At 32.7% G+C, this 25330-nt stretch overlaps 1 protein-coding gene and 1 long non-coding RNA gene across 4 annotated transcripts; one reads left to right on the top strand and one right to left on the bottom strand.

Annotated features, from left to right (window-relative positions):
- Nucleotides 1–4186: 4186 nt before the first annotated feature.
- Nucleotides 4187–16106, top strand: LOC120091363 (L-arabinokinase-like). Its single transcript, XM_039049361.2, has 27 exons — nucleotides 4187–4600; nucleotides 4952–5059; nucleotides 5280–5348; nucleotides 5553–5636; nucleotides 5863–5939; nucleotides 6104–6170; nucleotides 6754–6811; nucleotides 6937–7004; nucleotides 7076–7138; nucleotides 7435–7488; nucleotides 7588–7690; nucleotides 7778–7887; nucleotides 7976–8095; nucleotides 8257–8313; nucleotides 8458–8630; nucleotides 8732–8897; nucleotides 8999–9082; nucleotides 9671–9796; nucleotides 9886–10098; nucleotides 10323–10410; nucleotides 10493–10536; nucleotides 10627–10722; nucleotides 11184–11260; nucleotides 14617–14983; nucleotides 15069–15140; nucleotides 15237–15440; nucleotides 15755–16106. The coding sequence occupies exons 1-27, from the start codon at nucleotides 4493–4495 to the stop codon at nucleotides 15884–15886; spliced, it is 2988 nt and encodes a 995-aa protein (XP_038905289.1). The 5' UTR covers nucleotides 4187–4492; the 3' UTR covers nucleotides 15887–16106.
- Nucleotides 16107–18059: 1953 nt separating this feature from the next.
- On the bottom strand, nucleotides 18060–24764 carry LOC120091107 (uncharacterized). Of its 3 annotated transcripts, XR_016524197.1 has the most exons (4): nucleotides 24750–24764; nucleotides 24604–24670; nucleotides 18476–24507; nucleotides 18060–18381 (listed from the first exon to the last, which is right to left on the bottom strand). It is a non-coding gene; the product is annotated as an uncharacterized LOC120091107 (long non-coding RNA). The 3 variants fall into 3 exon arrangements; XR_016524196.1 differs by lacking the exon at nucleotides 24750–24764 and having other exon boundaries at nucleotides 24604–24734; XR_005485659.2 differs by lacking the exons at nucleotides 24604–24670; nucleotides 24750–24764 and having other exon boundaries at nucleotides 18476–24597.
- Nucleotides 24765–25330: the final 566 nt, after the last annotated feature.

The following is a 25330-nucleotide window of genomic DNA, read 5'->3' as shown; positions in this document are numbered from 1 at the left end:
TACTTGAGATGAGAAGGGAGAGCCTTTAGCTCGATCCCTTGTACCTGAGGATCAACCAAAACATCATCGGAAGATTTATCGTTTCCACAAAAAAAACATTAGAAGAAAATAAAGAGTCATTTGAAGAACCATCATTATTAAAATCAATAGAAGAGGTCACCAAACCATCACACTTGTCCTTAACAGTAAAAACCAATTCATCAATAACATCAAAAGTATAAATCAAACATATAGACAAGTATTCTTCTTGAAATTTCATAGCATCATAAATGTTGAATGCAACTAAAATTTTTCTATATCTTGTAAATATTTTCAACAGTTTTACCATTTGAAATAATTTTCCAATTAATTATCTGTAGTTTTATATGAATCTCATTTATATAATTAATATTTAAATTTTATTCAAATATTTATTTCTCTCATATAACCTATAGTTCTAATTTGAATCTTATTTATATTAATTTTAACATATAGTTTTAATATGAATCTCATTCATATTAAATTTAACCCATGGTTATAATATAAATCTCATTCATATTATTTATTATTTAAATCTTATTCAAATACAATATTCTCTCATATAATAAAGTATAATTTTGAATCTCATTCAAAATTAACTTTATATTGTAATGTATTTATATACATTGTATTAATTGTATCTCATACAATTAATTTTCTTATATAATTTGAACAACTCAAATTAATCGAAAATTAGATCATTCCTCTTTTACCCTTTGTGAATTAGAAAATAGACCTAATGAACCTACAAATTAGAAGTTCCAATAATACGAGATAATTAATTAAACTCTTTAATTAAATTAACCAAATTTCATTAACTACAGGTCACTTCACTAAAGACCCACAGTTGCACTCTACGTACTGTAGATATATTTTTGTGTCCACGGATATAACCAATCAATAGTAAGTCGACTCTTCACGAATAGCTCATAATTACAACTGAGTGAAATTACCATTTTAACCTGTAATTACATCTAACTACTTAAGTCCCACTGATCTTCTAATGAACAACTTGTTTATGATTCTAATATTAACAAAACCTTCTCGGGCCAGTGAGAGGTAGGGCCCCATTGTTCAAGATCTGGAGTGAATGCTTAAGGGAACAATTCATCTGCTTACAGTAAAGACGAGAAGAAGTGAATTTCATCTTGTGTAGCTATGTTCCTAGCTCCATACTCAGACAAATCCCCAAAATGGTAGGCTTATTGAGTCGGTGGATTGGGTCAATCTCACCCATACAAATCAAAGGAGTGCCCTCATAGTCAGGAGTTTATAGCTCACTCATGATTAAGGTCGAGTTATCTATGGTCATCCTATGAAATGTTAATCTCTTTTATCAACAGTATTATAAAGAGAGATTAATCATTTTGTGATCTTTGTATAAGATCCTTCCACTTGCATTCTCTACATGAATAATTAGGATCAAGTCGCTTGTAACACTTTACAACTTTTGTAACAATTACAAAATGGGTCATATCCATAGTGTCACCAAGATAAGACACTTAACTTTATCCATATACTATAGACTATTTAGGTTATTATTTGAACATGATTCACCTGTATGTCTACTCAAGTTTCATAAAATAATCTTAGATCCTTCTTTAATGATTAATTGAATATATAAAATAATCAATCATTATTTCAAATAACTTATTAACTATGAGGGTTTAGGGCATACATTCCAACATGATTGTGGCTAAAGTAGACTATAATTAACCATTTTTAATCATCATTTTTATAAAATAAGATAACATTTAAATGTATATTGTAAAATATTTGTATAAATATTGATGCGAGAGTAAAATTTTAAAAAGAAATGAAAAATAATTACAAAATAATATCAAATATTGATAATTAATTACAAAATTAAAGGACATGAAATATTAGCATACAAAATAACGGTAAATTGTATATTATATTATAAAATGGGGTGGATACAAAAATGAAAAATCATAGCATTAAACTTACATAACATGATACTATATAAAAGTCAACGTTAAAGTAACACAACATAGTGGAAAAGTGAGAAGAAAAAACTTTAAGTATTTGTTTAAGGGTTGGGATTGGATGGGTTAGACATCCTAAGCCTAACCCTTGTTTGGGGCATGGCTTCCTAAATCCTTTTCCTATGGGTTTGAATAGTGTTTACTACTCAAACCCATGGGTTACCCCCTCATTTTCTTTTCCCAATTTAATCTAGGAAGTACATTGGCCAACCTCCAGACACCACCTTCGATGACTACCGCGCGCCAACTCCGGCAGCCACCTCTAGCGAAACGCTGCTAGCCAACTTTGGCACACCTCCGGCGACCGCCAGTGGCCAACTCCGGCCGACACCTCCGACGATCGCCACCGGCCAACTCCAGTCACCACCTTCTGCAACCGTCATTGACCAACTCCAGCCGCCACCTCGACGACCATCACCAGCCAACTCTGTCCGCCACCTTGGTGACTGTCGTCAGCCAATTTCCAGTCGCCACTGTCCAACTTCGACTACCACCAACCAACCTTTGGCAACCCCCTTTCCCCCACACTAACAAATTCTCTCCACCCTCCAACTGCCACAACCGGCGACCACCACCAACCAATCTTGAAAAATATTAATAAAAATACTCTTAGTATATAATAAGCTAGACAAATTTGTATATAAAGACACTTTTAAGAAAAATTGCAATGCATGTATTATTTTTTATTTTAATGAGTTTTTATCAAAAATGTTTAATTAAAAATGAATTTTTGAAAGATTAGTTATATTTATTTAGGTTATATGTGTATAACTTATATATGTTTGAAAGCTTGAATTTAATTTAATAATATTTTAATTTTTTTGTTGGTCAATTTAACTAGCTCGAAAACTTAGAATCATTTTCTAAAGATTTAAAATGTTTAAAACAACTTAGCAACCAAATAAAAACTAAAACTCAGAATTTATGATTTTTTATTCCTCAAATGTAATTTGATAAGAAAAAAAAGTATAGTTTTTCAATCATTGAATTTAATATTAAAATACTAGTTTATTTCAATTTTATGTCAACATATTATGATAAAAAAAAAAGATCATTTTCAAATCAGTTAAAGTGACAAAAATCTATGAAATTTTATTTCAAAATATAGTAAGATTAAAATATTAAATTATTAAAATAATAGATTAAATAAAATTATAATTTTAGTCAAAATCTCTATTTCAAAATTTTTTTAAAAATATTCTTCTAAATTTTTTTAGTTTATTTTAAACTTAACTATATTAAAACAATTAATATGACAAATTTTAACTAATATAAAATCTAATTGGTGATTAAATACAAGAAAATATTTCACAAACTAAATATTTATAAATCTGTCATTCATTTCCAGGCTACTTTAAGCATGGACTCCAAACACATACATTTTAAACCCAGACTTCCAAAAACTGTATTCCAAACATACTTAAACCTCTGAGCCTAGGCTTAACTTTCACAGGTTTAAAATTCCAAACATGCGCCAAACGCCACCTACAAGTATATAGAGCTTGAGAGAAAATGAGAGGAATATTACTCACATCAATTGAAGTTTGAGGTGAAATGATGTGAAAGTTCAATGGAAAAGATGAATGAAGTTAAAAATAAATATATGTTATTTTCCTCCAATTTGATTTCTTGAAAATGAAATCATGGGATGATAAAAGGAAAAAACTTTGTTAATTCAATTTTGAGGTGAAATGACATAAAAATTCAATGAAAAAAGTTTAAATGGAGTTAAAAAATAAATATGTGGTTTCTGAAAATGATGTAACATAGCTAATTACTTAAAAAAAAATCTGAAAATTACTAGAAATTGGAATAAAATTGAAATTCCCTCCTAAAATTGAATCTGAAAACCGACATTTTCCTAACTCGTATGAAAAAAAAAAAAAAAAAAAAAGTAATTACAGTTTACCTCTTTTTTGTCTTTTTGATTAAAAAAAAAAAAGCTGACTCTTTTATTTTTAAGGGAAAAAAAGAAAAGAAAAAGAAAGTTGAAGGATTTATTTTGTAATTAATAATCCCCCATTTTTAGGAATCCGGCCGAGGACAAGAAATCAGGTGAATTATTGGTTGTGAGTCTTGTGACGTGAAGCTTACGCAATTAAAAGATAAAATCTAAACAAAAACAAACTGATATATATATTTTTCTCTCTTATCCAAACAGTATTTATTATTTAATTTTGATTCAAAAAGAAAAAAAAAAAAGCCAATTAATTTTGAATTAAATGTCTCAAAACAGAGTCCAAAGGCAGAATCAAATATGAAAAAACGGTCTCAGCAGAAGAAGAGGAAAACAAACTCACAGTCATACGGTTTCTTCTTCACCTAAAATCCTCCATTTTTATCGATAACCAAAAATCCTCCATTCATATCAACACAATTCCTCTGCTCCTCTTCTTCCTCTTCTTCCTTCCTCCCTCCCTCACTTTTCTCATTCATCCCTTTCTTATTGTTCCACTGACTACATCAAAATGAGGATTGAGATGGAGGCCGAGGCTGTTTCAGCGTCTCGAAATCATTTGGTTTTCGCTTACTATGTCACTGGTCATGGCTTCGGCCACGCTACTCGTGTTATTGAGGTCACTTTTCTTCATCCAATTCCATTGATTACGTTTTTAATCAACTCTTTTCTTTTCTTTTCTTGTTGAATTCTGATTTAATCAACGCTTTTTTTTTACATTGAAGTGTTTTAGAGGGGGAGTTTTCAATTTAAGCTGAATTAATGATCAATTTTTTAGTTTATTTTTCATGTTTCTGTTGAATTTCGATTTTGGGGTTTTGGTTTATGGGTTTTACTTGTTTGAGGGAATGATGATATGGGACTTTCGAATTTCCCCATTTTTGTTTTAGTTGAATTGGTTTGTTGACATTTTTCTGCGGCGATCATATCCTGATTATCGAAAATTTTGATGTAATGCTTATATGAAAAGGTTGTTCGGCATCTTATACTTGCTGGGCACGATGTTCATGTGGTTAGCGGTGCTCCTGAGTTCGTTTTTACTTCTGCAATTCACTCTCCTCGGTTATTCATACGAAAGGTAGTCCGATGTCCAATTCAGTTTTATTCTTCCCCTTGATGTTTGATTAATTTCTTGTGTTTTACGTTTGCGATTGTAAATTACTTTTCATTAGATGATTTATACCAATTGCAAGTTCATGCAATTTTGAATGAATGCCCATGCAATTGCATATGTAAACCATATCAATCCTACGCGAAAATGATTTTGTAGTGGTTATAAAAGTCTCATTACTTGTCAGGTATTGTTGGATTGCGGAGCTGTTCAAGCAGATGCTCTGACAGTGGATCGCCTGGCATCACTGGAGAGGGTGATTGGAGAAATTTTCGTTTCTCTTTTCTTGTTTTCTTCTCCCCAGTTGCTTGTTGATTGTTTCCATCATTTCCCCCTGATTCCTTAAGAAAAGAAAATACATTGGAGCTACTTCACTAACTTTTGATTCCTTTCTACTGGATCCTTTTATTTTTTCTTCTAACTTTGTTGATGATTTTTTCTTTGTTTTTTGATATATTAGTATCATGAGACAGCTGTGGTGCCACGTGCTTCTATTTTGGCAACTGAAGTAGAGTGGCTCAACTCGATCAAAGCTGACTTAGTGGTAAATGCTTCTCGTAATATGTATACTAAATAGTGCAATGCAAACTGCGTAGTATGATTATCATGATACATCGTAACATCTATCTAGTATCAGACATTAAATGACCTTGGCGAAATATTCTTTTGCTTTAAACCACACATTTAATATACAAAAGGTTTGTGTCAAATTTAATTAATTAATATAAAAAAGGTTTGATGGATTTACTTTTGTTGCCATGATTAAGCAGGTTTCAGATGTTGTACCAGTTGCTTGTCGTGCTGCTGCTGATGCTGGAATTCGCTCTGTTTGTGTCACAAACTTCAGGTAACTTTATTGTTTGTCTATTTCTTATTAGTCGGAACTTCAAGCATCTCTTAAATTTTAATGCTCTTTTTGCTTGGTACTAAGAGTTTAAAGGTTCGGCCAGATCTTGCATTGGTTCAAAACTTTATTATTTAGCTAATGATTGTATTAGTTGATACTTGCAGTTGGGATTTCATCTATGCGGAGTATGTGATGGCTGCAGGGCATCATCACCGTTCTATAGTCTGGCAGGTGAATCGTTCTCTTTCTGCATTGATATGTTGTAATATTGCCAACGAGAGAAAAAAAAGAAAGAAAGCTTATCCAATGAAGTCTTGATGATGATTTAGAGTCACGTTAAAAGAGTATGGCCTTGTTTTAACATTACCTTGTTAATTTCTTAGCGTCTAAATCACTCATTGAATGAACTTATGCTGATCTTACAAAGTGAATTGATAACATTTATCGTAGACTGTTATCATTTTTTTTCTGGATGTGATGTATTTTTCTCAGTAGGAATTCCATGGGGACCATATCTTCACAAAGTGAGTTTAAGTCAAGATATGGTTTTCCAGCCAACTTCTTGACCAGATGTAATTTCCATAATTGCAGACCACTCCGATGGTGGCTGTATTTTCAGATATATTTTGATGCATGGATCCTAAACTCTAAAAAGTATTTTAAAATAAATTTTCAATGACAATCTTCTTTCATCCTCAGTCTGTGTGGTAGGATAACTGAGATAATAATGTTTATAATTTAACATTCTGTAATCTTCTTATAGTAGCCCTTGATTGGTCATTTCTTTGTATTAACTCATTATATCTCTTTCCAGATTGCTGAGGATTATTCACATTGCGAGTTCCTCATCCGCCTCCCAGGATATTGTCCAAGTACTAATGTCCTACCAATTTGTCTCATTTTTTTAACTGTATCACAACCACCCGAATCACAAATTCTAGTTCTGGGAGCTGGCTTATTTAAATTTTATATTTATACAATGAACCCCTGTTTTCAGTGCCTGCTTTTCGTGACGTTGTTGATGTACCTCTAGTTGTTAGAAGGCTTCATAAACAGCGCAAGGAGGTACTGTCTTGTGAAGTTTTGTTAAATCTCTCGATCATTTTAAGTCATTAATGGTTAATTCACCATTCTAGGTCAGGAAGGAGCTTGGGATTGGAGAAGATACAAAGTTAGTTATCCTCAATTTCGGTGGGCAGGTCTGTCAAATTTATTTATTTTCCACCTTTTATTATGATCAGTTCTGGTATATTGTTCGTTAACTTCTAAATAATCCACAACTTTACTTATTGAAGTAACTCTATTAATTCTTTCATTGCGTTCTTTTCTGAAATTTGGATGCCTGTAAAGACAGTGTACATAACTTACTCTGTTGACCTAGATAAAATTTCAAATGTAGCCATATAATTTTTACAAATTATTTCAGGATTTCTTATATGATTGTCATTGCTTAGTCTTATTAACTTTTCCCTTATTTTTTCTCTCCCACTGGCAGCCTGCGGGTTGGAAGTTGAAAGAGGAATACTTACCCCCCGGCTGGCTGTGTCTGGTATCTTTTGGACATCTTATTTATATCATTTTTATTAGATAATTAGGTGATTCTATGATCACAAACACTTATATTGTGGCATCTTGACTATTGGTTCAGGTTTGTGGTGCTTCTGAAACAGACGAGCTTCCACCAAATTTCATCAAGCTTGCAAAAGATGCATATACACCTGATCTAATAGCTGCTTCCGATTGCATGCTTGGTGAGTTATAAATAATATTGTCAGTCGTTGGTCCCTGAGCTGAATCGGATTAATAAGGGTAGATTAATAATCTTCCTGTTCTTTCAGGCAAAATTGGATATGGAACTGTCAGTGAAGCATTGGCATTCAAGTTACCTTTTGTCTTTGTCCGCCGTGATTATTTTAACGAAGAACCATTCCTGAGGAATATGCTTGAGGTGAAATTGAATTGTTGTCTAACTAATCTGTCCTCCCTGTAACCTTGTTATTGATAATCTAATTATGTTGTCATCTCATGAACAACAGTATTATCAAAGTGGAGTAGAGATGATAAGAAGGGACCTACTCACAGGTCATTGGAAACCATATCTCGAACGTGCAATTAGTTTGAAACCTTGCTATGAGGGTGGCACAAATGGTGGTGAGGTATAGTCTTCTACACATTGTATCACCATTTTGTAGCAGTTCTTTAGGATTATATTTGGTTTGTTTACTTTCTTTTTCCATAGATAAAGATGATGTGCTTCTACTTCTACATCCATGTGGTTTGATTGTTCTATTTTCTAATTCTCTCTTTAAAAGTTTAGGTTGCAGCTCATATCTTGCAGGAGACAGCCAGTGGAAAAAACTATGCATCAGATAAGGTTAAAATCAACTTTTAAAGTACTCATTTCTGATTTCTCATAATGATGATTCTTTCCACAGCGTAGTGAAATTTGTTGTTTGTATATGGTTAGTGAATGAGACATCCTGTGTTCTTATTCTCATTTTTCACTGTCAAACTATAGTTTAGTGGAGCCAGAAGATTGAGGGATGCTATAGTTCTTGGCTATCAACTCCAAAGGGCCCCAGGACGAGATCTATGTATTCCAGATTGGTTTGCCAATGCTGAAAGTGAACTTGGTCTTGCAAACAAATCACCAACCTTACCTGTAGAAGGGAGAGTCGCTCATATGGAATCGTGAGAACTTTCTGTGCTTGAAATGTAGTTTATCTTGAAAACAGGTAGCTTCTTGTTCTTGAATCTAATTTCTGTTGCTGTGTGTTTATGACTTGTAACAGATATATGGAAGACTTTGATGTGCTTCATGGCGACGTTCAAGGTCTTTCTGATACAATGAGTTTCTTAAAGAGCCTGGCTGAATTGAACTCAGTATATGATTCTGGAAAGACTGAGAAACGCCAAATGCGGGAGCGGAAGGCTGCTGCTGGGCTTTTTAATTGGGAGGTTGCAATTTTGTAGTTGTATTTATTGTTATTGTTATTGCTATTATTATTATTTTGGTATGGATAAAATGGAAATTCTTGTATGTATATTTGCAACTACAGGAAGACATTTTTGTGACAAGAGCTCCAGGGAGATTGGATGTCATGGGAGGCATTGCTGACTACTCAGGAAGTCTTGTTCTTCAGGTAAAGTTACACTTTTAAAACTCCTATTATATATTTCGAACGATGCCTTTCAGAAAACAGAAAATGCAATATTCATTTTTGTATTGTTTTTTCTTAAATTTAACCGTCCAAAAAACACAAGTGATTTTTACAGTAGTTTCAAATATTCTAAATAGATTAGTTCATAATTTGCTTAACCTAAATTTGACATTTTTTTGCAATGAAAGGAAAAAAAATTGGATAGATTCTGAGCTGCATCCATCTTTGCAGTTCACCCAGCTGTACAACTACAGTTTGTCACATAATAAACTCTTATTTATTCCTTATATAAATATCCTCTAGTTTTTTCTGTTGTATGGTTGGAGTGGGCCCCAAAAAAATAGGTGCAGCTTAAGATGCTCAAGTATTCCTGTTTTCTAATTTAATAAATTATTTTACATTATTATAATGTCTTTTATTTTGACTAATTCTTGGAAACTAAAATCTAATTAAAATGGAAAATTATAAGCATTTAAAAATCTTTTTCTTCCACCAGAACATGTGAAATTCATGTTGTGAATTTCAATCTCCATGATTCTAAAATGTTCTTTCCGCCATCTACTGTTGTAGATGCCTATAAGAGAAGCATGCCATGTAGCTGTGCAAAGAAACCATCCTACTAAACACCGCCTCTGGAAACATGCTCAGGCTCGCCAGAATGCCAAAGGAGAAGGATCCAAACCTGTTCTTCAAATTGTAAGCTGCAACCGTAATTTCCATGGACTTGTATTAGCATTAAATCTTTCTTTCTTTTTCTCACCAATCATTATTTTCTACTTGATTAGGTGTCGTATGGGTCGGAGTTGAGTAACCGTGCCCCGACGTTCGACATGGACTTGTCAGACTTCATGGATGGGGAGAGGCCTATGTCGTATGAGAAGGCAAGGAAATATTTTGCTCAAGATCCTGCGCAGAAGTGGGCAGCATACATTGCAGGCACCATATTGGTTTTAATGAAGGAGTTGGGTGTTCGTTTTGAAGATAGCATCAGCTTGTTGGTATGCAAAACATACCGTGTTTAAACTTTTCACATAAAGTATTTTCTAAGAGAAAATATAAAATGTGGAATAATAATATGGTAGTTTCTTATGTAAATAGCCTCTTTATTTTGCTCAATAATAATGGTTTTAGATAAATCTTCTTTCAACTTTGGAGATTCCTCCACCATTCAGGATGGAATTCCGATTGTCCTTAGTCATTGATGCTATTTAACGTGGGACAGGTTTCTTCCACAGTCCCAGAAGGGAAGGGTGTATCGTCATCAGCCTCGGTGGAGGTAGCTTCAATGTCTGCCATAGCTGCTGCTCATGGTAATATTTCTAAAACTATTCCTTTTTATGGAATAATCATTTGAAAATGAACAAAATAAATTGAAATGGAAAAATATTACAGGATTAAGTATCAGTCCAAGAGATCTGGCGCTGCTTTGTCAAAAGGTATGAACTTTAACTGAGGTGGTGATATTCAACTATATTGGCTATTTATGACTCTTTATTATCTTCATAATTAATATGCTAACTAATTAGGTGGAGAATCACATAGTCGGAGCACCGTGTGGAGTGATGGACCAGATGACATCGGCGTGTGGGGAAGCTGATAAATTGCTAGCAATGGTGTGCCAGGTATGATATAATGATATCCAATCCAATCGCTGCCAATTAAAGCTAAACCAGAAGAAGCATCATGTTCTTCAAAAGAAAAAAGATACCTCGCGAATGATCAACTTTTCTTATTCAATTTGGGATCTTTTTTATGCCAAGTGCACTACTCTTGGGGCAGGTCAGGTCACAATGACCCCCTTTTTGAGGACGAACCCCTTATCATAAAAAAGAGTCTTCTTGAACAGATAGGTTTTGCTCCTGTGAAGGAGGAAAGAGGTGTGGGGATAACCTCGAGTCCTGAAGGCCCTTTTTCATATATTTCATCATTAACAACCCCCTCTTTATCGTACATGAGTGTACATACACACGGAAAGCCTTTTTAAACAGTTCTTCACTAATACAAGTCAATAACTCTCACCAACTATCAATAGTTTTACAGAGTAATGATGTGCATTGGAATTTGATAATGTTTTGTTTTGCAGCCGGCAGAGGTGATTGGGCTAGTTGATATACCTGGTCACATTCGATTTTGGGGAATTGATTCAGGAATTCGACACAGGTAATTTTTTCTTCTTGTTATCGATTTTTGTTTTCCCTTTTTTTGCCTACCATTTTGCTTTTTCTCCTTTTAAAAAGTTCTATAAATAGGTTTATGTCTTTCAAAGTTTTATCTTTTCCATCTTTTCATCAGCATACAATTCGAATTGATGATTTAGCAAAACTAAATAAATATTATAAAATAATTATCTTTAAATTAAATCCTTTAATATCATAAAACAAAACTAGAAAATTCTCATAAAAAGGTTTAAAAGCACAAATACCAAAACAAAATGTTGAAACATCAAGACTTTAACTTTTAATACATAAAATCTTGAAAACATGAGCGGAAGCATAGGGGACTGGTTCCAGTAGCTCGATCACAGATTTCACTATACCTTTTTCTGAAAAAGAAACATGAGAAAAGATAGAATATAAAATACTCAGTAAGTAAACCCACTATTGGGGTCAGGCTAAACATTTATGTCCAATAAATACAACATGAAATGAAACACTATACTAGTGGGACTTGAAGATTTCTCTTATTTGAACCCTCTGGGAATGCATCACTTTCATACACCCCAGGTCTTCTCTACGAATGTAGGGATGTGCACCCCTTTCGTACACATGGTTATGTATACACCTCTTTCGTACACACATAGCCCACCGAGCGTACACCTCTTTCGTACACCCCAGTCCCCTCTAGGTATGTATCACTTTCATACATACTAACCCTAGTACATCTTTTTCATGCACTAGCGCCCTTGGACATGTACCACTTTTATGCAATCAAAGGGTGTGGAAAGGAAAAGAGATCACATCTAAATTCATACTATATAACATTCACATATTCATGAGTCTCATAAAATCTCGTAATCGATGTCATGTTGTCTCAACATACATGTTTAATGTAGTGTTCATAAATCATCCTTAGTACATCACTTTCATATACTAGATCACATAATAATTTGCATGGTATACATTTATACTCACATAATAAGTCACATGAAGTTATGCTCATCAACATATATCTTATTTTTGCCTAGCGCTAAGACGTTCTAGTAGTATTATCACTTATCGTAGAATTTAGGCCCGTACTCAATCGTCCTTTTAATATATCTCATAAAATCCTAGATCATGCTCATACATATAACATGTTTCAAACATATTTCATGCTTATTTAAGTCTCAGAATCAACAAAATTATCCTTAATTTTATCGCTAGGCACGAAGGTGGTTCCTTACTTATCTCAAATTGTAAGTCCAAATATTACTCTCCAAGCAACAATCGATAATTGAAACTCAAATTAAAACCAAAGTATAGCTTGCTTCCAAAATCGTTTCCAATCTCCCAAACAAATGGCCCAATCAAATGGGTCAAAACCGTTTTGATATTGTTGAACGACGACTCTAAATCTCCTTGAAATCTCAAATTAATCCTCCACAATCAAGATTCAATCAATAATTAGGCCAACTATCCATTTGATTGATTAAAATCTTTGAAGGATAAGAACCAAGACCCGCCAAAATTTGGCAATCCGGTCCTTCTAACATCCGAAACTCTGTTCCAATACACACACATATATATAAATATACATATACACACACACACACACATATATATATATATATATATATTTTCCTCATCCAATTTTTTTTTCTTCTCTTTTTAACGGGGACTTAACTTGACGCACGCGTGAAGAAAAAAAGAAATTTCCTTTTCTTTTTCCTTATCTTTTTTAACTTTTAGCTCAAACTTCTATATATATATATATAGAAACTCCTTTCCTAACCTCATCCAATTCTAAATTCCCAATTCCTTATGGGAAAATTACTTTAAATCAATTATTCTAATATAATTTATTTAAATGAATTATCTTTTCGAAAAATCTAAATCTCTCAATTTTCCAAATTAAATTAAAATTGAAGTCAATCCCAAATTCTCCTTAATTTAAAACTTAAATTTCAAAATCCCTTCCCCAAAAAAAAAAATTAAATTATCTTTTTACAATAATTCAATTTAACCTAAAAAAATTCAAAATAATTCTCAAATCATTTAAGATAATTAAATTAAAAATTACACAAAATTTGGGTTGTTACACTCTCTAGCATTCCTCTTTGGCCTTTTCCAACTTACCTTTATTTCTTTAAATCTGTCTCTCTCATCTTTTCTCTCTAACTTTTTCCCTCTATATTTGATTTCTTTCTAAAGTTTTGCTGGACCTCTCTTAGTCTCTTCCATATCTTCCTCTTTATCAACTTTTTTTCTACGAGTTTTCTTTCTCTATTACACATCTTTCCAACTTTTTAACCTCTCTTTCTTACCAACTTTTTCACATCAAAGTCGTTCTCCTTATTTTTTTTTTCTCCATGACCTTTCTTTCCCCCTCTAAGCTTTGTCTTTCTAAATTTTATCTCTACCTCTGTTGCATATATCTCTCTCCAACCTGTTTGAATATATATTTTTTTTTTGTTCTCTAAAACATCTCTATAACCTTTCTATTATCCTAATAAGAAAATATTGGAGGACGCCACCATCGTGCGGCGGGTAGATGTACTACATAAGTGGATGTATGAGAGAGAAACAATAAATGTATTTCAAACAATTTGACTTTGGTTAAATGTTCAATGCTAGAACAATTAAATAGGTTTTTAAACTTTACAAAGTTTCTAACATATCCTAAACTTTCAATTTTTAGATCTCTAAATTTTAGAAATGTCTAATCAATCTTTGCCTTTAAAAATGTCAAATAGATTCCTAAATTTTCAATTATGTATCTAATAGATATTTGATATATTCAACATTTTTTTATAATTGACGACGAATCTATTAGACATAAAAAAAAAAAAATGTGTTTATTTTCAAATTTAATTCTAATAATTTTGTTAAATTTAAAAAATGTTTATCCAATCAAAGATTTATTAGATACAAAGTTGAAAGTTAAAAGACTTATTCGACACTTTTTAAATCAAGGAACTTATGGAACACAAGTTTGAAAGATCAGGAACCCTAATTGAGATCTCCAATTTTCTATCAATACCTCATCCTCTTCGATTTCTGGCCCCATATTCTGGTTGTTACAAACTTGATAGTCCGAGAATGAGGTTGTAATATAACATTTTTTCCCCCAACTATTCTCTACCTCCCCCAAATCTCTATTTAAAAATTGTCTTCTGTTTTCTCCTTTCTCTACCTTACTTTTCTCTTGAACTCATAGTTCTCTTAATCCCCTCCCCCGATATTTCATAAATTGAAAATGGTAATAACAAAACCAAATTAAAAAAAGAGAAAACAAAAAAAGAAGAAAAAGAGAGTTGTATTTTCAAAATACAGAAAACCTCATCAAACAGTAAGTAATCTCCATTGTTGGTGATGCAGCGTTGGTGGAGCAGACTATGGCTCAGTTAGAATTGGGGCATTCATGGGGCGGAGAATGATAAAGTCAAGAGCATCAGAGTTGTTATCAAACTCCTCATCACTGGCCAATGGCATAAGCCACGACGACTTGGAAGACGATGGCATTGAGTTACTGGAATCCGAATCCTCCTTAGATTATCTATGCAATCTCCCACCTCACCGCTACGAAGCCATGTACGCCAAGCAGCTGCCGGAGACAATAAAAGGGGAGGCTTTTATGGAGAAATATTCAGATCACAACGATGCCGTAACGGTGATCGATCCAAAGAGGGTCTATGGAGTCAGGGCCCCTGCTCGTCATCCTATCTATGAGAACTTCCGTGTGAAGGTTTGCATTTGCATTGGCTTTACATTTGCAAGGCTATACATATATTTAGTTTGATTGATTGGTTGTTGAACATTTGGGTTTAAAGGCCTTCAAAGCGCTGCTCACTTCTGCAACTTCGGACGACCAACTGACATCTCTTGGAGAATTGTTGTATCAGGTAGGTACCATTTGGTTTTGTTTCGTTTGCACTTCGTTTTGTTATTTAGATAATAATAATAAAAATGGTGAATTATTTGTTCCATGTGGAGCGCAGTGCCATTATAGTTACAGTGCATGTGGACTGGGGTCGGATGGGACGGACAGGCTAGTTCAGTTGGTTCAAGATATGCAGCACTCCAAGTTATCCAAATCCGAAGACGGAACTTTGTATGGAGCAAAGATTACGGGTGGGGGCTCCGGTGGAACCGTCTGTGTTATGGGTCGAAACTCCTTAGGCAGCAGCCACCAAATCATTGAGGTCTCTAATTTCTTCCTTTTCTTTCACATCCCTCTTTCTCTTTAAAATTACTACACTTTGATTTTAACTAACCTTAAGTTAATGGTTAATAATATTGATTTGGAATAGGTGGTTTGTTTTATTTGCAAAATGCATACTTGAAAATGAGTTTCCAAACTCACATTTTGGGGAATAAGAAGCCCAACCTTTGGTTGGCATCTATTTGAAGGACTAAATCCACCCTCTCTTCCCCATTTACCAACAATACTAATCTCAATTAATGTGTATATTGAAATAGATATGATTATATAATTATTGAAGTTTCAATGATCCAGATTCAGCAAAGATACAAAGGAGCAACAGGGTTCTTGCCATATGTTTTTGATGGTTCTTCCCCTGGTGCTGGTAGATTTGGATACCTCAAAATTCGCAGACGCTTATTGTCCCTCAAATCTAAAGGGCAATAGGAAGATCATGCACTTGCGAACCCCAACATCGGGTACAATTATTAGATGTACAAAGCCTCTTAGGATATACATTTTTTGTTTTTGTTAATAAACTATACTGCGTCACAAATATGAGGATCAAGGTAGAGATGTCTTATCCACCTTGCGATATTGACTAACTTGCCTTCATCGCTATTTATCTGCGGAATAATTAATAATGTCTCTTTAAGGTTTCCATGAACTCCTTTGTTATGTTTTTATGATACATTAATTGGCTCTCTCAATTAATTTCCTTTTTGCATCCTTTATTCGTTTTCTTACAAAATGGAAACAAAAATCTGTTGAACTGAGACATGGTAGAGAGATTAAGATGGGTCCAAAAGAGAATGAAAGGTTATTATTATTGTTTTTTTAGTTCTAACGATATATAGGTGGAGAGTTTGAACCTCTAACCACTTAGTCGATAGTATATACTTTACGTTAGTTAAACTGTGTATGTTGATACACAGTTGAAAAGTTGGAGAAATTTTAGAAAGAGAAGATGTTATATGAAAATAGAAACGATTGAGATTTGTAGAGAACAAAAGAAATTAGAGGATTGTTAAGAGTGTAAATTTAGCTAAAGAGGAAAAAGTTATATACATAAATAAATTAAGTAGAATGGTAAGGTAAGCTTATTGTGTCAAATAAGCTTACTTTCTCAATTGTTGTATTAAAAAAGTCTCCATTCCTTTCATGTGAATTCTTATAAACAAATTTCATCAAAAGAAAATTAACAATGAAAGTAGTAATTTATGTATTTTATGATGAGTGGAGGTCTCTTAATTTTTTCAATAGGAGAGATATTTGTGCAAAATAAGTGAGATGGAGTAAAGAAAAAAAAAAGAAAGTTAACAAAAGAAAATTCTTAGAGTGAAAAATATAAGTTAGGTTAAATGTATGATATAATGAAACTGAGAATTGCTCGTAAAAAAAATTATATACAAAGGGCCAGAAAATTTTAGATAACAGTTGGAGAGTAAAAGGTATGCCGAGAGAAGGAAAAATATCTTTTTTTAAAAAAAATATCAAATTACAATTTTTTTTTGTTGAAAATTTTACTATATTTTGTAAATATTTTAATTTATTTTTCTATATTTGAAACCAACCTATTGTTTGTTAAAACTATCTTAAGTTGTCCTTATGATAAGGATTTTTCTGATGATTAAAATCATAAGGACTATTTATAAGATTTATCAAACTTTGAGAACTAAACTCCAATTTGTTCCATACCATAAAGGCAAATTTGTAATTTTAATGATTTTATCAAATCATAAGGACTATTATTTATAAGATTTATCAAACTTTGAGAACTAAACTCCAATTTGTTCCATACCATAAAGGCAAATTTGTAATTTAACTTATGAGAAAAATATTGGTCTCTTAGTTTTTGGTTAGTTTCAGTTTAATTCTTAAGTTTCAAAATGTTATATTTTTAACCCTAAGTATTGTTTGAATTTTCATTTAGACCCTTGGTTTCAAAGGATTATTTTTTTACTCTTGAGTTTTGAGTTTTGTTTACATTTAGTTCCTAAGTTTCACATTTCATCCTTAGTATTAATGTTTATAATTTAATTTAAAAGAATTAAAAAAAAAACGAAATCAAATAGTTTTCACCCATCCCATCATTATTAAAATTAATTTTAAAAGTTTACTTTATAATTGTTTTAAATTAATTATTAAAATTAATTTTAAAAGTTTACTTTATAATTGTTTTAAATTAATTAACCGAAAGTTTAACATCAAAGACTAAAGTGTTCAAATGCTTGAGGACCAAATGAAAACTATAGACTAAATAGAGAAAAGAAAAAACTAAGCTCAAAATTCAAGGGAAAACATTTTAAATTAACAAACTAAATAGAAATTAACCTCAAAATTTTAGGAATAAAATGTAATATTTTGAAACTTAGGCAGCAAATGAAAACTAGACTAAAAACTTAAAAACCAAAATGGTATTTTTAAAAAAAATAAAAACATGTTTTTCTTTTCTTCTTTATTTATAAAACTTATTTACCATATACAAAATGTCAAGAAAGATTGTCAAATGTAGAATGTCTTGCAATAAATAAATAAATAATTGATGTCAAGTCTAGTACTTGTCAAAGCTAGCGATTTCAATAATAAAATCGAGGGGGTGATGGAAAAACAAAAGGCCTACTGTAAAGCAGAAATTACTTTAATGAAATCAAACATTTATCTTACAAATACACCCAAAACTAAACTTGTAAAACTCTATATAAAGGGGAACTAAGTCAGAAACCAAGGTAGAATGTTCTTATCTATTTCGTTAAGCTTTTGAAAATCCTTCAAGAATCTGAAAATAAAGCTCCTCTCGTGAATGTAGGTCTCGTTGTTGAACCACGTAAAATCTCGTGTTCCTCTTCTTTTTTCCATCTTTGCATGCTTTGTTTACATCTGCAAATCATCTTCTTCTTCTTGACCGTTTCATCTGATTCTTCTCTTCTTTTCTTTCACGACTGCAAAAATAGAGAGAAAACTCGAGTGAGTTCCTTTTCTCCTTTTTGTTGTTGAAATAAGGTCTGCAAACGATGAATAATTATGATTAGAAACCTTCAACGTGTGGAAGGATCATCAGCAACGTGACCATTTCTCCAGCCATTTGTTCCATCACAGACCACCAGTTTTGAGTCTTTCTTTCAGCTTGGGCCTCGGTAGATTGTGAAAAAAAAATTTAAAAAAAAATCCCAGAAAGTGGTATCATACATGCAAGAACAAAGAAATGTTTTCAAAAACTTTAAAGAAAGATAATCTTTGAGTTTTTTGAAGCAAGAAAGAAGACAAGAAATGGCAATTGCAAGGTATGACATAGAAAAAATTGATGGAAATAGAGATTTCAACCTTTGGAAGGCCAAGATTAGAGTTGTATTGGGGCAACAGAAAGCTCATAAGACCGATCTCTTTAAAATTCCTACTATTGTGATAGAAGATGACATAAAAAATATGGAGTTGATCGCACATAGAACACTTGTTTTGAATCTCTCAGAGAGTGTACTTTGACAAGTGATTGCTCTTAAGATGTGGATAAAGTTAAAGATCTCCCTAATAAATTGTTGTTGAGGGAGAGATTCTTTACATTCAAGATGAATTCATCCAAGACTTTGACCGATAACCTTGATGAGTTTAAGAAGATTACAGCAGAATTTAAATGTAACATCCCAAATTTTTCAAGTAATTTTCATTAAATTATCTTGAAATATTTGGACGTTATTTTGATAAATTGGGACTAAGAGTTTAATTTGGGAGACAAGATAATTAATTTAAAAGATATTTGTAAAGAATTAGAATTTTAATTCAATTCAAGGAAAAATTGAATTAATTTACTTGGAGAAAAGTGTGTTTTAAATTCATTAAATATTTGGAAGGATGTATCAACTATTGGATTGTATATTCCCTTTAATTTCTGTTTGGAGCCAAAATTAAGTTAATTAGGAAAGTTAATTGGTTTAAGATTAATTTGAGAAGAGATTTGAAATTTTTCGATTATTTTGGATAAAAATTTGAAAATTAAAAAAAAAAGTTTGGAAAAGATTTGATAAGAGAATTGGAATTTTTGGATTATTTTGGATTTAATTTAAATTAATTGCATTATGGAATTTTCAATTTAGTTAAATTGTGAAATTTCTAATTTAATTAGAATCTGGGTTCCCAAATTAATTAGATTATGAATTTTCTAATTAATTAAAATATGGATTTATTAATTAGAGAAAATGTCTCATTTAAAAACGAAATCTAATCTATCTCAAGTTATGGAATCCCAAATAATATAGGATTAGGATTATTTTTCCTCTATAAATACAATCATCCACTACATTCTAAAGAAAGGTCAATTAGAGAGAAAAATCGCTGTTACTTTCATATTTTTTTAGCCATTCACCATTGTGCGTCCGTCGGTCATCGCCGCTCGTTGGATTTTTATTTGGTGAATATTAAGACGTGGAACTTTTTGGATTAGTTATAAATGTTGGGAATTGGATTTGAAATCCTAAATTATGATTTATGCGTAGATTTGAATCTTTGAGTGAAGTTTGAAATAAATTTGGAGCAAACAAAGTGTTTGGAACGTTAATTCAAGTTTTAGTTGGAGATTGATTTCTTGGATTAATTTTGGAATTTCAATATGAGGTAAGTGACTTTCTATTGATTTGCCTTCGAACCAGTCCTCCCTATTACTTGGATTGCTTATTTAAGATTACTTGGACTGTTTACTTAAGAATACATGGACTAATTACTTAAGATTATATGGACTGTTTCTTGAGACTGTTAAGACAGATTTGACTGATTATTCTAGACTATTGGGACTAATAATTTATGACTGATTCAACTAAATGACTTAATGACATTGACTGGCTGGATTAGGCTGTTTTGTCTATGATGATTTTACCATTATTGAGGATATATATGAAAATTTAGCCCTAAGTTAAACGACTGTAATATATAACACAGAGTTGTATGAAAATTGATGCATGCTAAGTTATAGAGTTCCTATTAGTTTTTCTTATTTGGGCAGGTGTATATATATGACTATATATATGCACATTATGACTGATTCATGTCAGTTCTTTCGGGTTCATGTCTATGACTGATTTGTGGACCTACAGGTTACACACTATGACTGATTCATGTTCATTCATGTTCATGTCTATGATTGATTTGTGGACCTTCGGGTTACACACTATGACTGATTCATGTTCCTTCGGGTTCATGTCTATGACTGATTTGTGGACCTTTGGGTTACACACTGTCCTTTCGGGTTCATGTCTATGATTGATTGGTGGGCCTTCGGGTTACACACTATTGAATGATCCGTGCTCCTTTAGGATCATGTTTATAACTGATATGTGACCATTCGGGATCACCACAACTGATATGATGAGTGTACATCGATGCCTAGATAAACTAGTTAACATGTAACCTAGAGGGTCCAGTAGCAGGTCACTTATCGAGTATTGTTATACTCATCCTTCCTTCCTTTATGTTTTTCGGGGAATGATAGGAGCAGGTTGACGAGTGATAGACGGGACCCGTGGCAGAGTCATATGGGGACAAGAGAAATTGCTTTCGCTCAGTCTACGTTTTTGTCATTTAAATATTTTGAAACTAGAATTTAATGTGAGATAGTAAATTTTAATGTTTTGAATATGAATATTATTTTTAGGGGATCCGAATAAAAGTTTTGTTTATTTATTATTTATTTTTTTCTAGTTTATTTTGGAAAAACTATCCTTATTGTTTTGAATTTTTATGGTAAAAAATATCTAGATTTTAAATGTGTATTTAGTTCAAAGTACTCGAAAGGTCAGGTCATTACATTAAAATTCAAGATGACACTATTGAGGCAGATAATAGAGCCTTTATGCTACTTAATTCACTTCCTGAGACATATAAAGATGTGAAGGCAACCTCAAAGTATGGTAGAGATTTAGTCACCACAAATAGCATCATTTTAGCACTTAAAATCAAAGAAATGAAGATGATGTCTAACAAGGAGGAAAAACCTAGTGCCGAGGGATTATTTTTGAAAAGCAAGAACAAATATCACAACAAAGTGAAGGGAAAACAAGTTTCCACAGATGAAAACAAGGAGAAGTCTAAAATTAGATGCAAATATTGCAAGAAGATTGAACATCTAATCAAGGACTGCAGAACTTTGAAGTGAAACAATGAGCAGAAGAACAAAAATCAAAATCAAAAGGTTCAATCAACATAGTTAGGAGAAGCCTCAGTAGGGGAAGATTCATTCTTCTACTCAAATGCCTTAGCCATCTCTAATTAAAGGGCAGAATTTGAAAATCCAGCAAAGAGCATTGATTGGATTCTTGACTTAGGGTGTTCTTTTCATATAACACCCAACAAGGTCTGGTTCAATACCTACAAGGACATGGATAGAGGAAGTCTACTTGGGTAACAATCATTCTGTTCTATGGTTGGCATTGGCTAAATTCTCCTAAAACTAGAAGATGGGTCAGTGAAGCTACTCAGAAATGTTAGGCATATACCCAAATTAAAGAGGAATTTGATTTCATTAGGCATGCTTGACTCAATAGGCTGTGAATACAGAAGGAAACGAGGCTACTGGGAAGTTCAGATAAATGGTTTGTATGTGGTCCAAGGAGTTCAAAAGAGGCAATTAGCTTTAGTTGTAACTCTTAAAAAGCCTACTGATGGAGACCTTTGGCACAAAACACTTGCCTATATTAGTGCAAAAGACCTTCAAATGCATGTTTGTGGGGTTCACTAAAGGAGTAAAAGGTTTCGGACTTTGACATCCTATTGAAAGAAAGTGTGTGACCAACAGAGATGTTATTTTCAGGGAAACTGAAATTTTTATGCAGAAAATAAATACCCCTGAATAAACACCTCAAGAGTTGACTGATAAAATTAAGGTGGAGCACTCTCTCTTGCCTACATCAGCTTCCTCAAGTTTAAATCCTAAAGATACTAGTGATATGATGCCTCAACATGAAAAAGAAGAAGAAGAAGAAGAGGCAGCCACTGAAGTTGAGCAAGAGGGTACAAACTTAAGAAACTACTCCTTAGCTAGAGATAGGCAAAGGAGAATTACAATACACCTACAAGGTATGAAGCTGATTATGTAAACCTAGCATTGATTGCATAAGAAGAAATGAGTGACTTAGAATCATCCACATTTGAAGAAGCAGTGAGTTGTGCTAATGCAAAGAGATAGATAGAAGCTATGAATGATGAAATTGAGTCCCTAATGAAGAATGAGACTTGGTACTTAGTTCCTCTTCCTAAAGGGTGTAAACCTATTGCATCTAAATGGGTGTACAAGTTCAAGGAAGACATTTCTAAGGTTTAAGAACCTAGATTCAAAGTAGGCTGGTTGCTAAGGGATGCAATCAGAGATGGGGATTAGACTACAATGAGACATTCTCACTAATTGTGAAACAAACCTCTATCAAATTGTTTCTATCCATAGTAGCACAACAAAACCTATAACTAGACCAGCTTGATGTCAAAACAGCATTCCTTCATGGCTACTTAGAAGAAACCATATATATGAGTCAACCTAAAGGTTATCAAATCAAGGAGAAAGAAGAATACTACTACCTACTTAGAAAGTCTATTTATGGACTAAAACAATCACCTGGGTGCTGGAATAGAAGGTTTGATGAGTTTATGCAGAATAGTGGTTTTTTAAAAAGCCCCTATGATAGCGGTGTTTACATCAATGCTGGCTAATCCAGTCTATTGACTTCTATATGTGGATGATATGCTACTATCAAGTAGTTCTAAGGAGAAGTTGAAACAAATTAATACCTCCTAAAATCGGAGTGTGAAATGAAAGATATGGGCAGTGCAAAAAGGATACTTGGCATTGATATCGAAAAAAATAGAACATAACGCAAATTACACATCAGTTTAGCTAAGTACTGTGAGAAATTAATTCAAAAGTTCCATATGAAAGAAGAAAAGTCAGTTTCTACACCCGTTGCATAACATTTCAAATTATCAGCACAAAGTTCACCAAAAGATACAAAGATTAAGCATAAAAAATTAATGTTGACAGTGCCTTACTCCCAAGCAGTGGGAAGTCTCATGTATTTAATGATATCTACCAGACCAGACATAGCTTATGCAACTGGTTTGGTCAGTAGGTACATGGCCAACCATGGCAAGAGACATTGAGAGACCACAAAATGGATTTTGAGATACCTAAAGGGTATTAAAGAAGCTAGATTCTTATATCAAGAGAGCAATGATTCAGAACTTGAACTATTTGGCTTTGCTGACTCAGATTATGCAAGAGATCTCTATAAAAGAAGGTCACTGTCAGGATATATTTTTCTTTTTGAAAGTTGTGTACTTAGTTGGAAAGCTTCCTTGCAATTAATTGTAACTCTTTCTACCACTGAAGTAGAGTTTATTGTTCTATCTGAGGCTGTAAAAGAAGGCCTATGGCTAAGAGGTTTATTTCAAGACTTCAAAATTACTCAGATAAAAGTAAAAATTTATTGGGATAATCAGTGTACTATACATCTATCTAACATCCTCAGTATCATAATCACACTAAACATATAGTTATGAAGTACCACTTCATCAGAGAACAGATAGAAGAAGGGAAAATCGAAGTTCTTAAAGTCCATACATCAAATAATGCCTCAGACATGCTGACGAAAGCAATCACTTAGCTCAAACTCTAGAAATGCCTCGACATCATCGGATTTGAGCTACTTGAAAAAGGATAGTTGAAGAGTGATCAATGAAGAGGAGCTAAATATTAATCAACTAAATGTTTATTTCAAGGTGGAGAATTGTAAAGCAGAAATTACTTTAGTGAAATCAAGCATTTATCTTACAAATACACCCATAATTAAACTTGTAAAATCGTAGATAAAGGGGATCTAAGGTAGAATGTTCTTATCTGTTTCTATAAGCCCTTGAAAATCCTCCAAGAATCTTAAAATAAAGCTCCTCTCGTGGATGTAGGCCTCGTTGCTGAACCACGTAAAATCTCTTGTGTTCCTCTTCTTTTTTCCATCTATGCATGCTCGGCTTACATTTGCAAATCTTCTTCTTATCAACCATTTCATCTGTTCATCTCTTCTTTTCTTTCACGGCTGCAAAACAAAGAGAAAACTCGAGTGAGTTCCTTTTTTCCTTTTTGTTGTTGAAATGAGGTCTGCGAACGATGAATAATTGTGATTAGTTTAGACCTTCGACATGTGTGGAAGGATCATCAGCAACGTGGCCATTTCTTTAGCCATTTGTTCCATCATAGACCTTCAGTTTTGGGTCTTTCTTTTAGCTTGGGCTCAGTGCATTGTTAAAAAAATAAATAAATAAATAAAATAATCCCTACCTATTAGGTTTTAGCAAAAATATTGGAAGAATGGTTGTTCACATCAGAAATGTGAAGTGATGGGTTTTGATCACTAGAAAAATGAGCATATGCCTTTGGTTTTGAATTAAAACACTTTAAGTTAGGTGTACTAACTCTAGTTAAATTCCCTTTTGTAATCACTTGTTCAAAGTAGGAGAAAATGGTGTGAGTGATAGAAGAGCTTTTAGAGTGTTTCTTGTAATTATGATTGGAGAGAGAATTATGTGTTAATGTAATAGTTTTTTCATAGTGGGTTTTCCCTAGTGGGTCGTAGTTTTTTTTTTTTATTATTGGTGTTTTCACATAAATTCTTGTGTTTCTTAATTTTATTATTTTTCTTTTAATTCTCCATTTTTTTTTCTTATTTCTGTAGTAATAATGAGATTTTTTTCTCAACAAATAGTATTAGAGTTTTAATTTCGTAGTTTCTTGAATTACTTAGTATGTTTTGTTGTTGAAACATTGTCTGACCTACCACATCAAAAAAGAGATCAAGTTTGATGTGGTTCCAATGGAGATTCTAAGAAGTAGATGATAGACTATTAAAAATGGTGACAGAT

The sequence above is a fragment of the Benincasa hispida genome, chromosome 11 (genome assembly GCF_027475165.1).
Source record: "Benincasa hispida cultivar pf3 chromosome 11, pf3_genome.v1.1, whole genome shotgun sequence".
NCBI classification, from domain to species: Eukaryota; Viridiplantae; Streptophyta; class Magnoliopsida; order Cucurbitales; family Cucurbitaceae; genus Benincasa; species Benincasa hispida.
The sequence above is the reverse complement of the archived record's forward strand: the minus strand, read 5'-3'. Positions and strand labels throughout refer to the sequence as shown.

Coding starts and splice junctions, on each gene's coding strand:
- LOC120091363 (XM_039049361.2), top strand. CDS start 4,493: ATGAGGATTGAGATGGAGGCCGAGGCTGTTTCAGCGTCTCGAAATCAT. Junction 7,489..7,587: donor CCCCCGGCTGGCTGTGTCTG/GTATCTTTTGGA, acceptor CTATTGGTTCAG/GTTTGTGGTGCTTCTGAAAC. Junction 15,441..15,754: donor GCAGCCACCAAATCATTGAG/GTCTCTAATTTC, acceptor TCAATGATCCAG/ATTCAGCAAAGATACAAAGG.